The sequence below is a fragment of the Anthonomus grandis genome, chromosome 9 (genome assembly GCF_022605725.1).
Source record: "Anthonomus grandis grandis chromosome 9, icAntGran1.3, whole genome shotgun sequence".
Classification (NCBI taxonomy): domain Eukaryota; kingdom Metazoa; phylum Arthropoda; class Insecta; order Coleoptera; family Curculionidae; genus Anthonomus; species Anthonomus grandis.
Genome location: NC_065554.1, coordinates 11,058,867 through 11,080,024, shown reverse-complemented (window position 1 = coordinate 11,080,024; position 21,158 = coordinate 11,058,867). Strand labels below are relative to the sequence as shown.

The following is a 21,158-nucleotide window of genomic DNA, read 5'->3' as shown; positions in this document are numbered from 1 at the left end:
ATTGTATTCCATGTTTCATTTGCATTATTGGTCTATATAATCACTTTTATATTAAGCTAGGTCAATCTTCGTTCTTGTTTTAAGTACACTGTATCGCTGTTTGTCAAATAAAAAGTTTTTTAAAACGACATTGGCGTGATAGAAAACATAACTGGCGCAGTCGGTAGGATTAGAGCAGTTTGCGTGATCCTGTATTCACGTCATCGGGACGCCGTGGTCACTACAATCGTGAGTTTCAACTCTTTAGCTCCAAACGAACGTTAATATTTACGATGTGTAAATCAACCCTGAAGTGGTCTACCACGGGAAGAAGAACAGTCGACACACCCTTTGCCAGCACGTGCACGGCACCCTAGCGAGACAAGGAGGTTCAACCGATTGAAAAAAGTTAAGTGCCAAATTCCTTTCAAACTTTTTCCCTTACTTTGGATTGAGCGAGTGGAAAGTTAATTTTAGTCACCCACCTTTCCCTTACTTTGGATTGAACGAGTGGAAAGTTAGTTTAAGTATTTTTAATTTAACATTTTTATTGATATTTGAGAAACTTATTTTGAATTTATTTTTATCTAATTGATATATTTTAAAAATTTATTTTGAACTTATTGTAAATATTTTGAACTTTCTTTTGAACAAGTCCCAATAGGAAACACAATTTCTATTTTACTTTCACCTACTTACTTAGTTGATGCCAATAAGGTTTATTCTAAATTTGCAGATGAAGTGGATGTTTTTGAAAACATTTCATTTTTAAAAAAGTAATGTGGACTACTTTACTGTTGTAGATAAAACAGCTTCAAATATGAGTGCTCTTACACCTCTTGTATTAACTTCTTGGATTTTTTTTTAATTCAGATCAGTTAACATGAAGAATTTACGAATTGACCTGGAGTCATCACTGTCACTAATTATTACATGTAACATAATTGGTGGCTTTAGTTAATGGAAAAAATATGTCGGACAGATATAAAAAGACGAATTATTGTCTCGTTTTATCCGCGTTCAGACGTACGGCGCCAGGCGTCGACTACCAGTTATTTACAACCTTTACAAACAGGACTTTGATATGGACTTTAACCCTAAATGTATAAGGAAACATAACCTTAAATTCGATATGTGTTTTCTCTTCAGTTCGGCAAATTCGACCTGACCAATTTATTTGCTTATAATTTGAATTCTACGTCGAGCCAAGGACTGTTTAAAAATAGCGCCATTTAATTGTTTTATCAACTTATAAAGTGTAACTTATATGTCAAATTAAAAAAGCCACAAGCATTTAAAATTAAAGCAAACGATGCAGGTTTTGTGAATTTTGACCACATGATTTGTATTTTACCTTGGTGCCAATAAGATCTATTTTAAGATTGAAGATGAAGTGGATATTTTTAAAAAAAATTAGTTTTTTTTAGAAATGTTGACTACTTTACTGTTTAACAAAAATCTGTATTGTCATGTATTCAATAGTTTTATTTCTTTCATTATTTTTAATTTTTGGATTACTAACCACATACTAAGCTTTTAAGTACAATAACTATTGCGATTTAGATACTTTTGCCTAAAAAATACAAAAATATCATTCCTCTGTTAAGAGACATCATTCCTCTGGATCAAGTTTAATTTTTTTTAAATTCGTTATATCTTGCGAAAAAATTAGTGTGTTCTGCTATGCAGCCAGATATTTCATCGAAAAATTTAATTAAATTTTCATATTTTTTTGCTTCTAGTGGTGCAACTAGTTTTTAAAAAAAAATAATATTATAAAACAAAGTATTTACAAAGAACTATCCATAAAGCAGGGCCCCCATTGAATCGGATCGGATCGGCACGGCATCGCTCAGTCCGGAAAAGTCCTACACCGGCTCACCAAATCGGATTTTTAGGAATAGGAGATTTTGGGTCCACGAAATTAACCTCAAAGGAGATGTAATTGGAGAATTTGTAAACCTGTTTCCTGATTTATTATGAGATGACAAGATATTTTTCAAATATTTTAGAATGTCGCAGAAATTTTTTTTTGATTTGGTTAAGATATTACCTTTAAAACGACCAGATACTAATTTTCGAAAAGCAATTTCCCCTGAAGAACGTTTAGCAGTAAAAACAAAAACATTATAACAAGAAAACTGATTTAGATATTGCCTTCATACAAATAAACTTTATATTCTAACAAAAAAAAATTATAGATTTTTAAAATGTGGCATGCGTGACTGTTCATATAATAATAATAATAATAATAATAATAATAATAATAATAATAATAATAATAATAATAATAATAATAATAATAATAAATGTCTTTTATTCAAAATTTACAGATGTAATTAACAATAATAACATTCTATAATTGCTACTTTACTGCACCCTACTCAACGGACATAAACTTAAGCTACAATATAAAGATTAACTCTATTAAATTCATTAAATACCCAAATAAAGGACAATATATATAGTTTAAATAAATATTAAATAGCTAAATATAAAATTTAAAAAATTGCCAAAAATAAAATAAATAATTAAAGGCCTAAATTACGGGTTGAAGATTAAATGTGAAAAAGATATTTCTTAAACTTTGATTTAAATTAAATAATTAAATATTGTAGAGTTTAATGGCATTGTACATAAAAAAACATTGAAATCGGATCACTCTTGTGAGATCACTCTCACGTTTGAACGAGGAACAAATTTATTCCGTAACGTGGAGGGAAGGGAGGGGTTTAATAAAACTTTAAATAAAAAATTACCTAAGTGTAACTCTATGCGCCTGTCCATCCTCAACCAGTTAAGCTCTTTAAATGTGTGTGAACCGTGATCGTATTTTCGTAATCAAAATATTTGCTGTGAGCAAGTATTTTCAACTTTCTGAATACGATTTTTATCTGCAATGTCTAAGCAAGAACCATAAATAAAATCACAGTAGTTAAAGTTGGACAGGACCAGAGACTCACAAAGCATTTCCCTCAAATGAAAACTAAGAACCTGACGACTATTATATAAAATTTTTAACGATATAAATATAAATATATTCGCAAAACCTCACCTTAGTATCCAAGACAATGCCTAAATTTTTTGCACGATCCATCTTGGGAAGAGAAACATCATTTAATAAGATATTTAAATTATTTTTAAGAAAATCTTTATTAGGTCCAAAAATCATAACAATTGATTTAATTTAAGTTTTATGGCAAGAAGAAAGCTGGTTAAGTAAATTCAGGTCATGGTTTATTAAAGAAGATGCATGCAAATAATCCTGATGATTGAAGTGAAGATAAACCTGGGTATCATCGGCAAAAGCTCTCAGTTTACATTACTTTAATGATTTAAGTATATCTGAGGTGTAGATATAAAATTCTAGCTTCTTCGGAAAATTATTTGAAAATATTTTCTGAAATCTCTTATGAAGATATGATTTAATCAACATCACCGAACCATCCAGAATTCCACAAAATTTCAGTTTCGCCAATAAAAGTTCGTGGTTGATCGTGTCAAACGCTTTCGAAAAGTCTAACAGAATCAAAGCAGTAGACAACTTTTTATCGATTGACGTTATTATGTCATCAGTAACTCGAATTAGGGCAACAACCAAATCCTTTCTAAAGCCACACTGAGTCTCCGGGATAATTTTATTCACACCGCAGTACTCAATCAACTGATTATACAGAACCCTTTCGAAAACCATTGACAAAGCCGGTAATATACTAATTATTCTTGGCCATAGTTGGTTGGATTTTTTACTTTCGGAAGTGGCTTACCTATTGAATAATTTCCACTGATCAGGAAAATAATTTTGTTCTATACAACAATTGACTGTGTGTACAATGTAAACATCCAAAAAGGGACTGCAATATTTAAGTAATTGGCCACTAATTCCCCCGAATATCCTATTGATAGTTCTGACTCGAAGGATAGGAATATTGTGGAGTAGCGGAATCCTCAAATTCGTGAGTGACGTGATTATTGTAGGTATTGTTGACCTAATAATGTAAATTGATTTGCCTGCCTGCGTGGCGTTTTTTGGATATTTTCATGCTGAACTGACTGAGATGATGGTGATCTCACGTTCGTGGAATGTTTTTAGTTCATACTCTGTTACCAAGCCTGAAATTTTTGACATGGGTGTGACGGGTATCTAACAGATTTAAATAAACTCATTGATGAATGTTAAGGTGTAGGGTTGGAATTTTGTGGCGATTGGGGAGAATTTGGTTGAGAATCACTGATTTGGGAAATTGGAGTTTTGGTAACATCTATTTCATCCTCACTTTCATTTTCAGATGCAGTTCGTGCTAAATTTAAAGTTTGTTCTCTCATTAACCGAAGAAGAAAATATATCTGTTTTTCTTATGTTAACTTCCATGGCTTGTACTTTATAGCTGGTTGACCACTTTTGGTTTTTCGTTTTCTAGCAGCTTTACGAAATTATCAAGAGCAGTCCATTTTTTTTTTACATTCAGCCGCTGAAAATAATATATGCGGATATCAGTAAATTGGGTTTAGCATTAATTTGAGTATTTAATTATGTAAAGAGACGTGTAATAAAATTATTTGCAGTTGCAGTCATTTTATAACAAACAAACCAACACATAACAACAAATGATTAAAAACAAATTTTTTTCATTATTTGCACACGCACTGTAGTAATTTGTATATCTGACAGAATTTAAGTAGCATTTTTCTAATAATATTTTTAACTTGTAGGTTTTTGGGTTACGGTGATTCATTCTCTACAATTTCGTTCAGCTACCGATTGGCAGAAACCACAGTTTGAAATATTATTTATGATACATGTTTAAAAATATGGACAACATTGCAACCTTTGGTAATGCAAAATAAAATTTGAATATAAATTTGATAATAAAAAACAATTTAGTATCGTGCTTCTTGCCCTACTAGACGCTGAATATAGATTTATAACTGTTGATATAGGAGCACATGGACGAAATAGCGACGGTGGTATCTTTAATTCGTTACAATTAGGTAAAAAATTAATTTCTGGAAAACTGGAAATTCCACAAAACAAAGCTCTGCCAGGGACAGACAAAGTGTTGTCTCATGAAATAGTGGAAGATGAAGCATTCCCTCTGCTGCCAAACTTGATGAGACCGTATCCAGGTATACAAAGCCTTAATGACGAGGCTAAAAACATCTATAATTATCGTCATAGCAGAGCAAGACCAGTAAGTGAAAATGGGTTTGGAATTTTAGCAAAAAAAATTTCGCATATATTTAAAAAAATTAAATATTTCACTAGAGCATCTCGATTTGATTGTACAGGCCACTACCGTATTACATAATTTCCTTCGAAATGACAAACATGAATGGCAGCCGGGGGGAACTTGAGCACGAAGAACTTATAGGCGTAATACCTATGGCAAGACAGGGTAGTAATTTTCAAAGAGAAGCACATGCAATTCGAGAAACATTTAAAGAGTTTTTATTTCTCCTCAAGGTTCTGTACCTTGGCAACGTGAATGTATTTATCAAGGTAGAAGAAACATACCGTGATATGTATGAAAGCAAAATGTTGGCACACAAAATTACCAGCAACTACTAATGTTATTTATATATATATATATATATATATATATATATATCTTACATGTGCAATGAAGAGTTTTTCCTACTTCTTCCCAAGCATTTTCCTTTCGTGAACTGTCAGGATAATATTTACTAGCTTGATCATAGAGGTGTGAATATTCTCTAACAGTATCAATTAAAAGTTCTTCATCCATTGTAAACAATAAAAGGACACAAAATTATCAACTACAAGGTAGCGGGGTATGCACGTCAAGAAGCAGTGCGCGGATGTTAATCTATTTCTACGTATTTCAAATAATTCCGACAGGACTGTTCCGTGCCGATCCGATCCAATTCAATGGGCGCCCTGCCCTGTTTAAACTTGTATCTATATCAAATAGAAGAATTAACCGCATTTTTATTTAAATTATACTTGTGTCCGGACAAGGATCTTTATGATTAAATTACCTGTTTGGTTGGTTTCCTTCACTAAAATATAATATAACGTAAAAAGACAATTTAACCAGATCAAAACCATTATAAGAAAAAAAAAAAAATTAAAAACCTTGATTTTATTTTGTGATAGATACAGCTACATAAAAAGATGTGTGCTGTTACACCTCTGGTATTAACTTCCTGCATTTTTTTTTAATTAAGATCAGTTAACGTAAAGAATTTACGAATTGACCCTTTTTTTGACCTGGGGCCACTGTCACTAATTATACATGTAACATGATTGGTGGAAAAATTATGTCAGACCAACTATAAAAAGACGAATTATTAGATATGTTTACAACGCGTTACGGTACTTAGATCAAATGACGTCACGAGGACTATTTTTTCGGTGTAAATGGCAGCGCACTAAAATTTCATACACGAATTTGATGCTTCCCAAACAGGGTAGATTAAATTTTTTTTTCGGTGTAAACATTTTGACCTATTTTGAAGTACCAAAATGACAAGTTTGACATTTTATTCGATGTTAGCTTACGAGGTTTTTATTTTTGTACACAAAAATAAAGAAGATAATAAGAACAAGCTTAAGCCTTGAAAAAAAATTATTAGTTTATTTTTATTATTTTGAAAAAACACTTTGAAAGATTTGGAGGTTATGTCCTATAATTCTTGGTATAAACTGATAAACATTCTTCAAATGACATTTTGATCCTAGAGATAATCCTGCAGTAATTTAACCCTCAAAATCAATCCTTATAAAGAGGGCTGTACTACTATTCATCTGTGGTAACTGTAACCGCGACGAAAGGGGGAATAAGGCCATAAATACTGTAAAAAACCCATTTCGAACTTGGTCTCGAGGCATTTTCAATGGCGCACACTATCAGTTAACAAAATATTACATATTTTACCTTTTTACTTTCTACTTACCTGTTTTTTTAAATTTTTACAACCAAGAGTTATAATAAAAAGTCTTATTATAATTCTAATAAACTTATAATAAAAGCGATTGATTTTGTACACCTATATTAATGGACTCTAAAATGTTTTTATTTTCATCATAAAACAAAAAAATAAACAAAACACAAGTAAAATTAAACACTACAATCTAACTTAAAAGACTTAATAAATAATTTATATGTATATTACATTTAGTAATCTTACTTAAATTTATACTAATAAACATAAAAAAATTGTCATTGTTTCTTAGTCAACATCAGGATCAATATTATCTTCTTCCGAAACGTCTAACTCATCAGAACTAGCATCACTTTCATCATCATCTTCTTTTATAATTAATTTTTCAGGGATATCTTGCATTATCTGGTCAGTTTTCCAGTACCTATTCTCTATATCTATAACATGTCTGAAGTTATTTTGCCAATGATTGGAACTGACACAGTCGATACCCTTATATAATAAATCCACTAATTTGGTATAGCCGTTAAATCACCAGTATTATGATTTCTTGAATATTGCCCACAGTAATTCTATAGGGTTTAATAAGCACATGTAGGATGGTGTTCTTAGTGGAATATGTCCATGTTCTTTCAATAAGTTTTCTATTTTATAATTTTTGGTGGTCTTATTAGGCTAATGCGCACACAATAAATCGTAAAGCTCAAATTTTCTTTTTGATTCGTCAAAGTTAATTTTGTTGTCTTTGAGCCAATTTACTATTACTTCTTTGTCGAGGACAAAGATTTTTTGTGGACACTTTACTTGCTAATACAGAGTGATAGGGGACGTTGTCCATAATAAGAACAGTCTGTTCTGGAATATTTGACAACAGTTTTACTTCTATCCATTTCGTAAAATTTGTTCCGTTTACTTGCCCGTGATAATCCCCCGTAGATAGTCCAGCTTTAAAAATTGATGCACCGTCAATAAATCCATTTTCGTGTTCGGCATGTAACTGCAGTGTAGCGGCCACTTCTTATTACGCCAAAATTAGCATCATCAATTTTTTGCAGTACTAATAATCTCTTACGTGTTTTTCCTGGAGTCGATAAAGAGTCTGTAGGGTCAAACTCACGTCGATGTTGGTCTTCTTTTCTAATTTTAGTTATAGTAGATCGCCCCACTCCACAATACATATAGGTGGTGGTTCTGTTTTATTTTTTAAGGGTAACTTAAAAGCATTATTAGCATTTTCCTCATCACCAATTCTTATTGCATTTGCAATAACCTCACGAGTCTGACCTTTTAAAACTTTATTTTTTAAATGTTCCATATTACTGATTAAGAAACCACGATACCGGACAAAAACTAATATAAAGACCAAGGAACAAAATTAATGCGATATCACAAGATTATCAATAAATGAAAAATTAAACAGATACTTGCACACTTTTAGAAAAAGATGGGCGGTTCTAAAATAGTAGGTGTGTACCTATGTAGGTAAAAGGCTACATTGACAGGTTTTAGTAAAAATAAGGGATTAATAACCATGTCCCCAAATCATTTACCAATATGAGTACCTATATTTATCATAAGTAATTAGATTAAAACATGTTTGGTTTACCTACTGTTATCAGATTAGCCCTTTAAGATACGACTGGTAAATAATAAAAAGACAACTCGAAAGGTATAGAATGGATACAAAAAGGATTAACGGTAGGTGCAGGTCTTAAATTATTAATCATTTTATAAATATAGGTATAAGTACTAAATTTCCCTTTCCTTGATAATCCAACTATTAGGTACCTATAATACACTAATAAATTGATAATTAAACTAATGTAACACCTCCATATACAGGGTGGTCCATTTAACATAAGACATCGCAATATCTCGAAAACTAAATATGTATCCAGAAAATGTTTCATGCGACGTTTGAATGGTTTCCAGGGGGGCATAAAATGACGTCATTGGTTTGACCTTAAGTGGACGTCTTCAAGGTCAAATGAAGGTCAACTTCACTTTTTTGCGTAGAAACCTTTATTTTTTTAATAGTATCTGGTTTAGCGTTAAAAAATAAGTAACATTCATCTGACACTTTTTTACATGCGACCTCTCCTTTTCAATTGCCCTTGTAGGTAGTATCTGATGATCTATCAAAAGGAGTGAAAGTATCTTATGATAGAATTTTATTATCAACAGATTCGAAAACTTGAAAATAAAACGTACAAAGTTCAAATAAAAGAAATTGAAACAAAAAAAGTCAATAAATGTTCAAAGTCAACACTTTGAACATTTATTGAACACATATACTCTGAACACCTTCCACTTACATTTTTCGACTCGCTTTCTAAACGATCGATGAACAGAGTGCAGCATCTGTGGAGTTATCTGCCCGCAAACCTCCGTGATTCGCAGCTTCATATATTCGGGAGTCGTTGGTGGATCGCGATATACGATCTCCTTCAAATAACCCCATAGAAAAAAATCTAAGGGCGTCAAATCAGGTGACCGTGGCGGCCAGTGGACTGCTCCACCGCGACCTATCCAACGTCCATTGAAGTCACGATCCAACACTTGGCGCCCAACGCGTGAATAATGTGCAGGACAACCATCATGCTGGTACCACATATTTAGTCTCACTTCAAAAAACACATCTTCCAAAAATACTGGTAGAATCTCCAGCAAAAAATTAGGATATTTTTGGCCTGTAAGGACACGTGCATGTTATGACGATTAACTACACCATAGTTTGCAAATGAATATAAGAAAAATTACTTTCTATATGTATGAATCTATATGCATTTATAGCTAATTTTTTTATTTAATTCTCTTGAATTTTTACATTAATTTAATGAATGTAATATGCAACTAAATCCTTGCACTATGTAATCATAATCTTTTACACTACAGGATGGTAATGAAAGAAAAAACTTACTTTTTCGATAAATTTGATACCCCTGTAGATATTGTTTTGAAGATTGGTGTGCTAGATGGATCTAAAATTTCCCTAATTGAAACTCTTATGTGGCTGTCTAATTATCATTTTGCTGTAGCCTCAATTATTGTCCAATCATTTTTACAATTAATTTCCTTAATGGTTTTCTCTATTCTTCTTGGAATGATTAATGTACCATCGCAAATCACGAAAGATTAAAGAGCTCTGGTTCAAGTACTCTTATAGGTTTAAAATTGTTTTTTTTTAATTCTGTAGGCCTAAAATTGATCAAATAGATTGATCAAAGAGATAGAAAAAATTGATCACCATAGATATTCAAAAGGCAATCAACAATCTCCCAATCAATGATAGTATCAATTTGATTGTTAATTAATTTTGTTTTCACAAATGTAATTGAAAGTTTGTGAATACCTTTAGATTTTAATAATCAACGTTTTCTTTGATATTTTCAATTCTTGTTTAAAATTTAAATGATTGATGCAAGAAATGCAAATTAAGGAGCTATGATTCATATACTCCTATTACTTGGAATTTATTATTATAGATTAATTACGTTATCATCATAGTGATGCCAGAAATAATCAAGTTCTACTTAAAAATACAAATATTTTCTGGTCTGATCATTTTGGTTTCAATTATTCTTGATTCATCTTATTTTTCTTAAAAATCAAGAAATGTTTTGTAGTTTTTTAAATATATTTGGAAAAATTGTGCAAATAGTCTTATAATCACTATACATAATTACGGGATTTCATTGTTAATGCTTTATAAGGTTTTCATGGATAATATTACTTTTAAAAGATATTACAATAACAAATTTAGTCAGATGCTTCCGATGGCTTAAGGATAATTTTTCCTTAAATCATGGTAGTGATTTTTTTCATCTGAAATTGATTAACTGATCATTATGGTATCACCAGAACATATTGAAGACAATTGTATACATTTCCATAATTTCATTATATGGAGACTATCAAAGGAACTGATTCTTAATGTTATTGATGATTATTTAAAAAAAAATCAATTTTTAATTTTGCTTGGCCTGGAATTGATTAAATAAATAACCATTTTACCGATTTAAGCAATCATCAAACTGTGCAATAATTCTCGATTATTCTAGATTTCATCAAAATCAGAACATTTTATTTTAATAATAGTAAATTACATATATTTGTATTATATATCTTATTATAGGACCCTATTCTTAATGCTATTGATGATCTATTTCATTAATTTTTCTTAGTTTTTTATTGAATTATTAATGCTCTAAATAACAAAACATTAATCAAATACTCTAGTGTAGGACATATGTTTGTATTTGAAATATGTACTACATAATAATATTATTACCATTTTTTTTGTAAGTATTTAGTAGGATTGTTTAAATGTTTTTTGGAAATAAACTTGTTCACATTTTTATTTTCTATGAGTACCTACTTTGTACTTTGTGATAAATATGTATCTATATTTAAAAAACATACACAAAATGTGTGTTTCTTTTGGTTTACTGTTGTTGTTGCAATGTAAAATGATATTTTTGTTCCTATATAATGTATGTAGGTTTTTGTTTTTGAATAATAAACATATGTTTGCGTAGAACCTGTTCTATTAATTTATTACCAGAATTTAACCGAAAAATAATTAGGTAAATACATAGTAATTTATTGCAATACCTAAATCATAAAATATAAAACGGTTAAATGTTTTATACGTTATAGCAATTCTTACACTTAGTTGAAATAATAATTGACAGTTTTATGTTATTTAGTGTTGTGGTAATTTATAGGGTTCTTTTGCTATCAAAATAAAACTACCAGAAAGTGTGTGCATTTTGGTATTTTTATTCTAATTCAAAAAGAACCCAATAAATACCACAGCACTAAATACTATAAAACTATTAATTTATTTCAACTGAGTGTAAATATTACTCATTTCAAATATTTAACCTATTTAAATCGAATAAAAAAATATTAATAACAAGCCATAAACATTTTAATTTAATACTATTTAATATTCAATTTAATTTGCCAGGCGGTTTAAAGCAATTCTTCACATCTTTAAGTTGAATTTATAACTCATTGTAGCTAGTCTTAAATATTTTTGGTTTGATGAAGCAATTTATTGTTAACAGTAGAATTACTTAAATTAAGAATATGACCATTTCAATACAAATTACCAAAATGGTTCAATGTAAGAAAAAATAAATTTGAATTAAATAATTAAATTTCATCGCTTTAAAGAAAAAAATATTCCTTGCAAGAATATGATATTCTCAAATGAAATTTCAATATATTCTCACAATAAGTTATTTGTCGACTTAAACCAATTCTATAAACATCTTGAAATTGAAAATATAATGTTCTTAAATTAAACTTTTATCTTCTTGCGGATATATAATCCTTAGAAGTGTCTAATTCTCATTTTAAGTATCCTTTTTTTTCTGTGTGTTATGCGCGTTGGCCCCTCAATTACCTGAGTCAAACCCAATGCATTAAATAACTCATTAATTTTAATTACATCCGAATTTTCATAGTTAAGAAGATTTATATTAAAATCCCCAACACAATAAATATTATGATGTACTGGAATAAGATTTATCAGAGTATTCTCTAATACAATATTTTTTGCATCAATCGATAGTTTAAACCAAAGTCATTGTCATTGTCAAGGAAAAAATTCGTAAAAGAATCAAGAATTAATATCTTGAAAAGGAGAGGTCACATGTAAAAAAGTGTCAGATCAAAGTTACTTACAAAAGTTACGCTAAATTAGATACTATTAAAAAAATAGAGGTTTCTATGCAAAAAAGTGAAGTGAACCTTCATTCGACCTTGAAGACGTCCACTCAAGGTCAAACCAATGACGTCATTATATGGCCTCCTGGAAACCATTCAACTGGAAACCAAAACTTCACATGAAACATTTTCTGGATAAAGGTTTAGTTTTCGAGATATGCGATGTATCAAGTTAAATGGACCACCCTGTATATAGGTACACCATAATTTATGGGTAGTTCCCAGTGGAACAATTTTTTTCCTTTCAACCTATTTAAAATTTTACGGTTCTCGGGATATACTCGTAAAAGTTGACGTTAAAAAAATGCACTGTTGTCAGTCCTATTTTTCTTCTTGTAAGATTCAAATAGAATAAAGTAAAAAGTATCCATAACATAGCTAAAATTAGCAACTCGGTTAAACTCAACTAATGCATTCTTAAGCTTCCTTTGCCAGCTACAGACTCAATAGATGAATAGTAAATAAAATATAGTAAATAAAAAGTAGTCTATCATATTTTGGTCCAGGGACCTAATAGATCCGCGCGTTGTAAACGTAGCTATTGTCTCGTTTTATCCGCGTTCAGACGTACGGCGCCAGGCGTCGACTACCATTTATTTACAACCTTTACAGACAGGACTTTGATGTAGATTCTAACCCTAAATCTATAAGGAAACATAACCTTAAATTCGATATGTGTTTTCTCTTCAGTTAGGCAAATTGGACCTGCCGAATTTATTTACTTATTATTTTAATTTACCGCCGAGCCAAGGCCTGTTTAAAAATAGCGCCATTTAATTGTTTTATATGTTGTTTTAATTATGCATAAATTATCTACCCATTTAGCATTTAGTTTAGAAGAATTTCATAGGGAATATTCACGATTATATTACATAATACCATTTGTTTTCTCAGAAATCTTTATTATCAATAAATAAATAAATTATGAGTAACATTAAAAAAAAAATAGGTATTGACATTAATATAAAGATGCTTACCTGAAACTATTAGAGCTTCGTTGGGCCCTACAGTATGAATATTTCCCATGGCGATACTTGATTTAACCACAATTAAAGTATATCCCGAAAAACACGGAGAATAAACACCATAAAACACCGACGCGAATAACAAATCGCTATTTTGATTTTAATGTTGATGGGTATTTGCCCGACAGATCCGATCGCAAATACGCAGACGCACTCTGTTTAAATTTAGATTGTCGAGAGTTTGGTTAACCGCTAACACAATTTGATAAGGTAAATTTAAATTAAAATACTGGCTTTATTCTATTATATTTATATAGAGACAGCGAAAGGAAATAAAGGAGTCTATGCAACAAAAATATTGATTTTCCAAAAAGTTTAAAGGGAACTGTCAAACAGCCGGCGTCGCTAGTTAGCTACGACATACGTTTCTGGTGTGGCACAGTGGTCAGCCTTAACGATTTCGTAAGTAAAAGATAATTTTAACTTTAACGGACACTAACCAAATTTAATGACATTTACTTAGAACATACACAATAGCAATAATATATACAACGCGCGGTCGCACGGTATTCTTACTCCCGATATTCTGACAAATTGTGATAGTTTTATTCCCAATAACACAGGTTATTTAGTGTCATAATGTGCAGCTTTTTTTCGCCGATATTATAAAACTATTATTGTGTATTAATATTAATCTCGAGTTACTAGAAAGTGGATAAACAACTACCAAAATCATTTGCTCTTTGAAATTTACTGCAATTCCAACAAAAAAAAAAAGGAATGCACTGATAAAAAGACCAACGGACGAACTTACGCGCAGTTTTCGCATGTACCAATTTTTGCATGATCTACGTTATTTTCATTTTCCTACGTTATTTGGCGAATCTGAATCTTTCTTCATAACTTATAATGTCTAACATATGTTCCTCCTGCTCTCAGGATTGTGTGCTGAAAGAGCCAAAAAATTCAAACGATGTTTTTGGCTACCCATGTGATTTTTGTAAGAATATTTTATGCAGGAAATGTTCAGGAATTAGTACCACTGAACTTCGGGCCATCGTCATGAGCAGCCGAGTTATGCCTTATATATGCAAATTGTGCTTGCCAAAATTAAATGAAACCATGCAACTGGTTAACCGTGTCACAGCTCTTGAGATTGAATTTACCGAATTAAAAAGTAGTACACAGGGAATTTTGGATTCAGCCAATCTTATGAGGTCTTTTTCGAATGACCTAAAAACAATGAAATCCCAATTTTCAGCAAGTCTTGAGGACATCAAATCTCTAGTTAAAACGGAAATAGAAGGCTTAAAGAATGCAGCTAAGGATAATTCAAATAGTTCTGCACAACCAATTACAAGCCAAGCTCCAGAGGAAGAAGTTATCCTGGAATGGCAGGAGCGGCAGAAGAGATCAAAGAATCTAATGCTCTTTAATTTACCTGAGGGTGAGGACAAGAAAAAGGTCGAAGAACTATTTAAACATCTCACTGAAAATCCCCCAGAGGTGTTACACTTTTCTCGGATTGGTAAACCTAACGCAAATCAGGCTCGGGCTTTAAGGATATCTCTCAAATCACCAGATGATGTCATGAATCTTGTCAGGAATCGCTTTAAACTTAAAGGAAAGAATGTTTTCTTGAACTTTGATCTCACCATGAAGCAGAGGGATGCTGAAAAGAAATTGTCAGTTGAGCTTAGTAGCCGGAGAGCCCAGGGTGAAAATGTATCCATTAGGTATCGTAATGGTACCCCATACATTTTTAAGAAAAAAAACTAATAAACGGGCCTTCTACAACAAAGCAACCATCCCATAGACAGCAAAACCTAGATATTTACTACCAGAATGTTCGAGGATTGAGAACTAAGTTGTCAGTTCTCCAGAGTAACATTATCTCTAATTGCTACTCCATAATTTTACTAAGTGAAACCTGGCTCTCGGCTGATATATCGGATGCAGAGCTTGGTTTGGATAAGTACAATGTCTTTAGGACTGACAGAAGTGCAAAATCTAGCACCTCCTCAAGAGGTGGTGGAGTATTGGTGGCGATCTCAAAGGAACTATCTAGTGCTGTAATAAACTTGTCAACAGACCTTGAACTGTTATTTGTTAGTGTAGGCTCTGGGCTAGGAAAGTTCATAGTGGGCTGTATTTATTTCCCTCCAAAATCACCTTCAGAAAAGTACAACATGCTCAGCCAAGAGATCGATTCTTTCTCTGGGAATCAGGAGTGCCCATTACTACTGTTCGGGGACTTCAATCTGCCAAAAGCAATTTGGTCATCAGACAACTTTTGTTCTCAAGCGACCAGTGCACTGGGTGCTTGCCCTCTGGAAGTCGAGTCCATAGAAGTGATATTAGACTTATGTAGTTTCCACAATCTATACCAATTGAATAATATTCCAAACCACCTGGGGAATACACTGGATCTGATTTTTTGTGAGAGTACCTTGTCTGCAGAGGTCACGGCAGCTGATGATGCTCTGGTTCCACAGGACAATTACCATCCACCCCTCCTTACATCCATTACTGTTTCGAGAGGACATACTAATCATCCAGGTAGATTTAACAATCAATATTATTATGATTATAATTCAGCAAATTTTTATTTAATTAATGAACTTCTTGGACAGGCTAATTGGAATTATGTACTTCAACAGGATTCCCTAGATATTATGTTAAATATTTTTTACGATATACTTTATTCAGTTATACATATTGCTGTACCTTTAAAACGGGTGTCTCGCGGGCACTTTCCAAAGTGGTTTTCTCCAGCTCTTAAAAATTTGGTAATTACAAAGAAACAGGCACATAAAGTTTTCAAAGATTCGGGTTCCAGAGATGATTATATTACCTTCTCAAGCTTAAGATCAGAGTGTAAATTACTTGCAAAAGTCTGTTTTGAACAATATGTTTCCGAATCAGAAAGAAATTTAGTTGATCACAGTAACATAAAGAAGTTCTGGTCTTATGTCAACTCTAGAAGACTAGGAAATGATCTACCTTCAGAAATGTTCTATAATGATAAGCATTGCCTTCTTGGTCCTGCCCTACCTGATCTCTTTGCTGATTACTTCAAAACAGTTTATTCAACCAAAAACTACCCTGTACCTGAATCTTTATCCTTCAATAATATCAACATAAGCAATTTTCACATAAATATTTCTACAATATACAATGAAATTTGCAGCTTGAACACCAATAAGGGTCCAGGGCCAGATGGCATACCACCCTCCATCCTTAAATCATGCAGTTTTGTTCTGTCTCATCCACTTTTTATTTTATTCAATAAATCATTAGAATTGGGAGTCTTCCCTGATTTTTGGAAGACAAGCTACTTGACCCCTATACATAAAGCAGGAAACAAGGGCGACGTAAACAACTATAGACCAGTGTGCAACTTAAACGCTATTCCAAAACTATTCGAGAAAATTGTAACACAACATCTTACATCATTTTTGGGTCCTACCATTATATCAGAGCAGTTTGGCTTTAAGACCAGGAGATCAACAGAGCTTAATCTATTGACTTATGCAGACTATCTGGCGAGCGTCTTGGATAGGGGTGGCGAGGTTCACACTATCTATACCGACTTTTCGAAGGCGTTCGACAGAGTCAATCATGAGATACTTTTGAGTAAGCTTGGAGCCGCGGGTGTAGGGGGAAATTTCTTGAGATGGTTTCGCAGCTACCTATCAGATAGGTCCCAAATTGTAAGGGTCAATGGCTTCATGTCCTACGAGCTAAGCGTTCCCTCAGGTGTTCCTCAAGGATCACATTTGGGGCCGCTTCTTTTTAATGTTTTTATGAACGACATCCACTCATGTTTTAAATATTCCAGATTCTTATGTTTTGCAGACGACCTGAAATGTTTTCTAGCTATCTCCTCTCTTAATGACTGTGTCAATCTACAGTCAGATCTTTCCAGACTGGAAGAGTGGTGTGTTCAGAACTGCATGGATTTGAATCCAGCCAAGTGCTATAGTATTTGCTTCTCCAAGCGTAGAAATACCACAACATTCGCATATTCCTTGTGCAATAGACCCTTGTCGAATGTGACAACAATTAGGGACCTTGGAGTCATATTCGACTCATCTCTTACATTTAGCGTTCATATATCTGAGATAGTAACAAAAGCCCTTAAAATAATAGGTTTTGTCAAGAGATGCACAAGAGATTTTACAAATACCCCTGCTATCCGCATGCTCTACTGTACATTGATCAGACCTTTGTTGGAGTATGCCTCCTCAGTCTGGAGTCCTCATTATGCCTGCTATATTCACAGGTTGGAACAGGTGCAACGGAGAATGCTGAAATACCTGGCATTTAAATCCAAAATTGATCCTGTTGACAACTACCATTATGATTACAGGGTTCTGTATGAGCTGTTTTGTCTTCCTCCTCTTGTTGTTCGTCGGGAACAACGGGATTTAAAAAATTTGTATAACCTTCTGACTGCTTCTGTAGATTCACCAGACCTGCTATATTCAATAGGTCTAGCAATACCTACGAGAAATACAAGGTCAAACAGCCTTTTCTACCAACCTTTCTGTAGAATAAACATCAAGTACAATAGCTTTATTGCTAGATCAGCCAGGCTTGCAAATAATAGTACATCTCTGAACATAGATTTCAATATAAGTCCAAGGCGCTTTGCTAAGTTTGTTGAGGATTTTCATGTGTGACTTTGTATATTGTTGTGGGGTTTTTGCTATTCTGTTTAATTGTGTGTACATACTATTCATACTTCATACTATTGTGTGCTGGTTTAAACCAATTTTGGAGGTGATAATTGGGTTCAAGGGAGTGAAAACTGAATTTAATTAATTTTATTGTGTTCTTTTGTTGTATATTTTTTAGGTTCTCCTGTTGCCATTATTTATTAATCCTGTTTTATTCTATGACTGTGATAGTGATGGGTTGTGAATATCAAATGATAATTATATAAAATAATACTAAGTATAAATTGTTTGAGGTTATAAATTATTGTTATTGTAAATTATGCTATTTCTGTAAAAATGGGTAATGCCCGTAAATAAATAAATAAAAATAAAAATAAAAACATTGAAAGGCTAGAAGTAGCATGCCGTGGAACTATGGGCAGAATTGTTTGCTTGCAAGAACTCTTGTCTTGTCTTGTTTTGTTGATGGCTTTGTTGCAAGGCAATTGCCAGCCCGATTTGCAGGAGACTCCTTCTTTGTCTGGCTCTGGACCATGCAGGAATCTCCACAGTATCTTTGAATATAGATTAGGGTTTCTTAAAAAACCTACCTATACCTGCTCGAGCAACGGCTACTGCATTGACGAGCCCTTCGATGACATAGGTCCAGTTCAATAAATTACACAGTTGTGATTTACGATTACATAAGGGTTTATTGTACCTTTTGGTTAGTAATAATTAACAGGTATAGACTAATGAACGATTTACAATGTTGAAGTTAGTTATTTAACAGGGTTTACAATATTAGTTGACGTTACCAGCCTTCCAGAATCACAAGACCAATAGCAGGAACTTAGCAGGAACCAGGAACGGCATTAGCACTAACGTCACCTTGGTTTGTGCAGCTATTGACAACCACTGTTGCACTCACTTTCAGTTCAATTTTCCACCTTTACGCACACTTATTCACTATAGACCTTTTTACATAACTTAAACTACTTTATCGTAACAATTAGGTATACATATATGAACTTTAGACAAATACTTAAACGGAAGAGAGTGAGAGAGAGAGGAATTGCTTGCGCCAACTTGCTCTTGACTAACTTATTTTCTCGGTACTTTAAGCTTTGTGAATTCCTTCACTGGTGAAAGAAACCTTGTGTTTCGGGGGCGCGAGAGTAGGTACTTCTTTTTGCGGCGACGGAGTGAATGCTGATTTTTTCTCGTGGGACTCGGGGTGAAATGTTGGGTAAAAATGTGGGATGCACGTGTGTCATGGGGCCAACACTTAAGTGAACTTGAGGAGAAAAATGGATTTTTAAGTGCACTTAAGCTAAACTGGTAACAAAGGCATTTCTTAAAAAGTAGGTAAAAACACATGTTGGGATTTGGGAGAAAGTTCAGGCAAAAATTATTTACTTGAGAAAAAAGGTATTATTCGTTTGACAACCATAAACTTCGATTCCATAAAATCATAAAATAAAATAAATTGTTAAAATTAACTTTTAACAATCTTCTTATATTCCTCCTATCTTCTTATGTCCCTAAGAAGTTATGGAAAGTAGTTAATTCATATGTAGGTAAACCCGATATGAAACAAGAAATTACTCAGATTTGTTCCGAAGGAAAAATAATTTCAAATAAATTCGAAATTGCTAATGAATTTAACACCTACTTTTCAAAATTAGGCCAGGATCTGGCATTTAAGATACAAAAACCTTTAAATTCTCCCAGAAAGTGTAAAATTAATAATAACAACATATTTCTAAAATCCCCGAAAGATGCGGATGTAGTAAATGTAATAAAGCAGCTTAAGCCTAATAAAGCTCCTGGGAAAGACGGTATAACAACACACCACATAAAACTTGTTAGCTCTTATATTAATAAGCCGCTGATTCCAAATTGCCTTTTTAACCAAATTATTTTAACAGGAAATTATCCACAGGATCTTAAATTGGGTATAATTAAGCCACTGCACAAAAAAAGAGACAAAACAATTGTATCTAACTATAGGCCAATTACTCTAATTTCAACTATTTCAAAGATTATAGAAAAATTATTGAAAGAACAAATATCCTCCTTCTTGGAAAAATTTAATGTTTTATCTCCTAAGCAATATGGATTTAGATCAAAAATATCAACAGAAGACGCGATTGTATATCTTACTAATAAAATTCATTCAGCTTTAGATAAAAACAAAAAATAATATGCATATTTTTAGACCTAGCGCGTGCCTTTGACACTGTAGGCCATAAAATAATGCTGCAGGTATTAGAAGCAAACGGATTGAGAGGTAAAGTTCTGGATATTTTTAAGTCATACCTTTCCAATAGAAGGCAACAAGTGCAAATAGATGATTTCTTAAGTAGAGAAACCAAGCTGGAATTTGGTCTACCCCAGGGCACAGTTCTTGGACCAATATTATTTTCTATCTATATTAACGGACTATTGCAGGGTAATTACGAAGGTCAAATCTCTTCCTTTGCGGATGATACAGTCGTGTTTTATGAAGGGAATTCCTGGGGTGATGTGAAGGCAAAAGCGGAGCGTGATATAAATTTTGAAAAAACGAAATATCTGGCATTTAGTTGTTCTAAGAAAAATGGACCCGGATTTTCAAGCTTACATATAAATCTAAATCAACATCAACTGAATATTGAGGAAGCTCAATCCATTATATATTTGGGTGTGTATATTGATAATTTATTAAAATGGAATATACATATCGAGAATGTCATAAAAAAACGTAGAGTAATTATATTTAAATTTAAACAAATTAAGCAAATACTAGATACGTTTCAAATAAAGGTAATATATTACTCATTAGTATATTCTCATATTCAGTATGGAATTTTGGGTTGGGGTGGGGCCTATGATGTACATCTAAAGAAGCTGGAGATAATGCAGAAAC

The 21,158-nt window shown here is 32.5% G+C and overlaps 1 protein-coding gene across 1 annotated transcript in view; it reads right to left on the bottom strand.

Moving 5' to 3' along the window:
• LOC126740428 (flotillin-2) overlaps nucleotides 1-13,739 on the bottom strand; it is a 512,088-nt gene extending 498,349 nt beyond the window's left edge. Inside the window, exon 1 of the mRNA XM_050446453.1 lies at nucleotides 13,599-13,739. Within this exon, the coding sequence (XP_050302410.1) occupies nucleotides 13,599-13,647 (49 nt within the window). The 5' untranslated portion in view covers nucleotides 13,648-13,739. The remainder of the gene's footprint in view (nucleotides 1-13,598) is intronic.
• Between the last annotated feature and the right edge of the window lie 7,419 nt (nucleotides 13,740-21,158).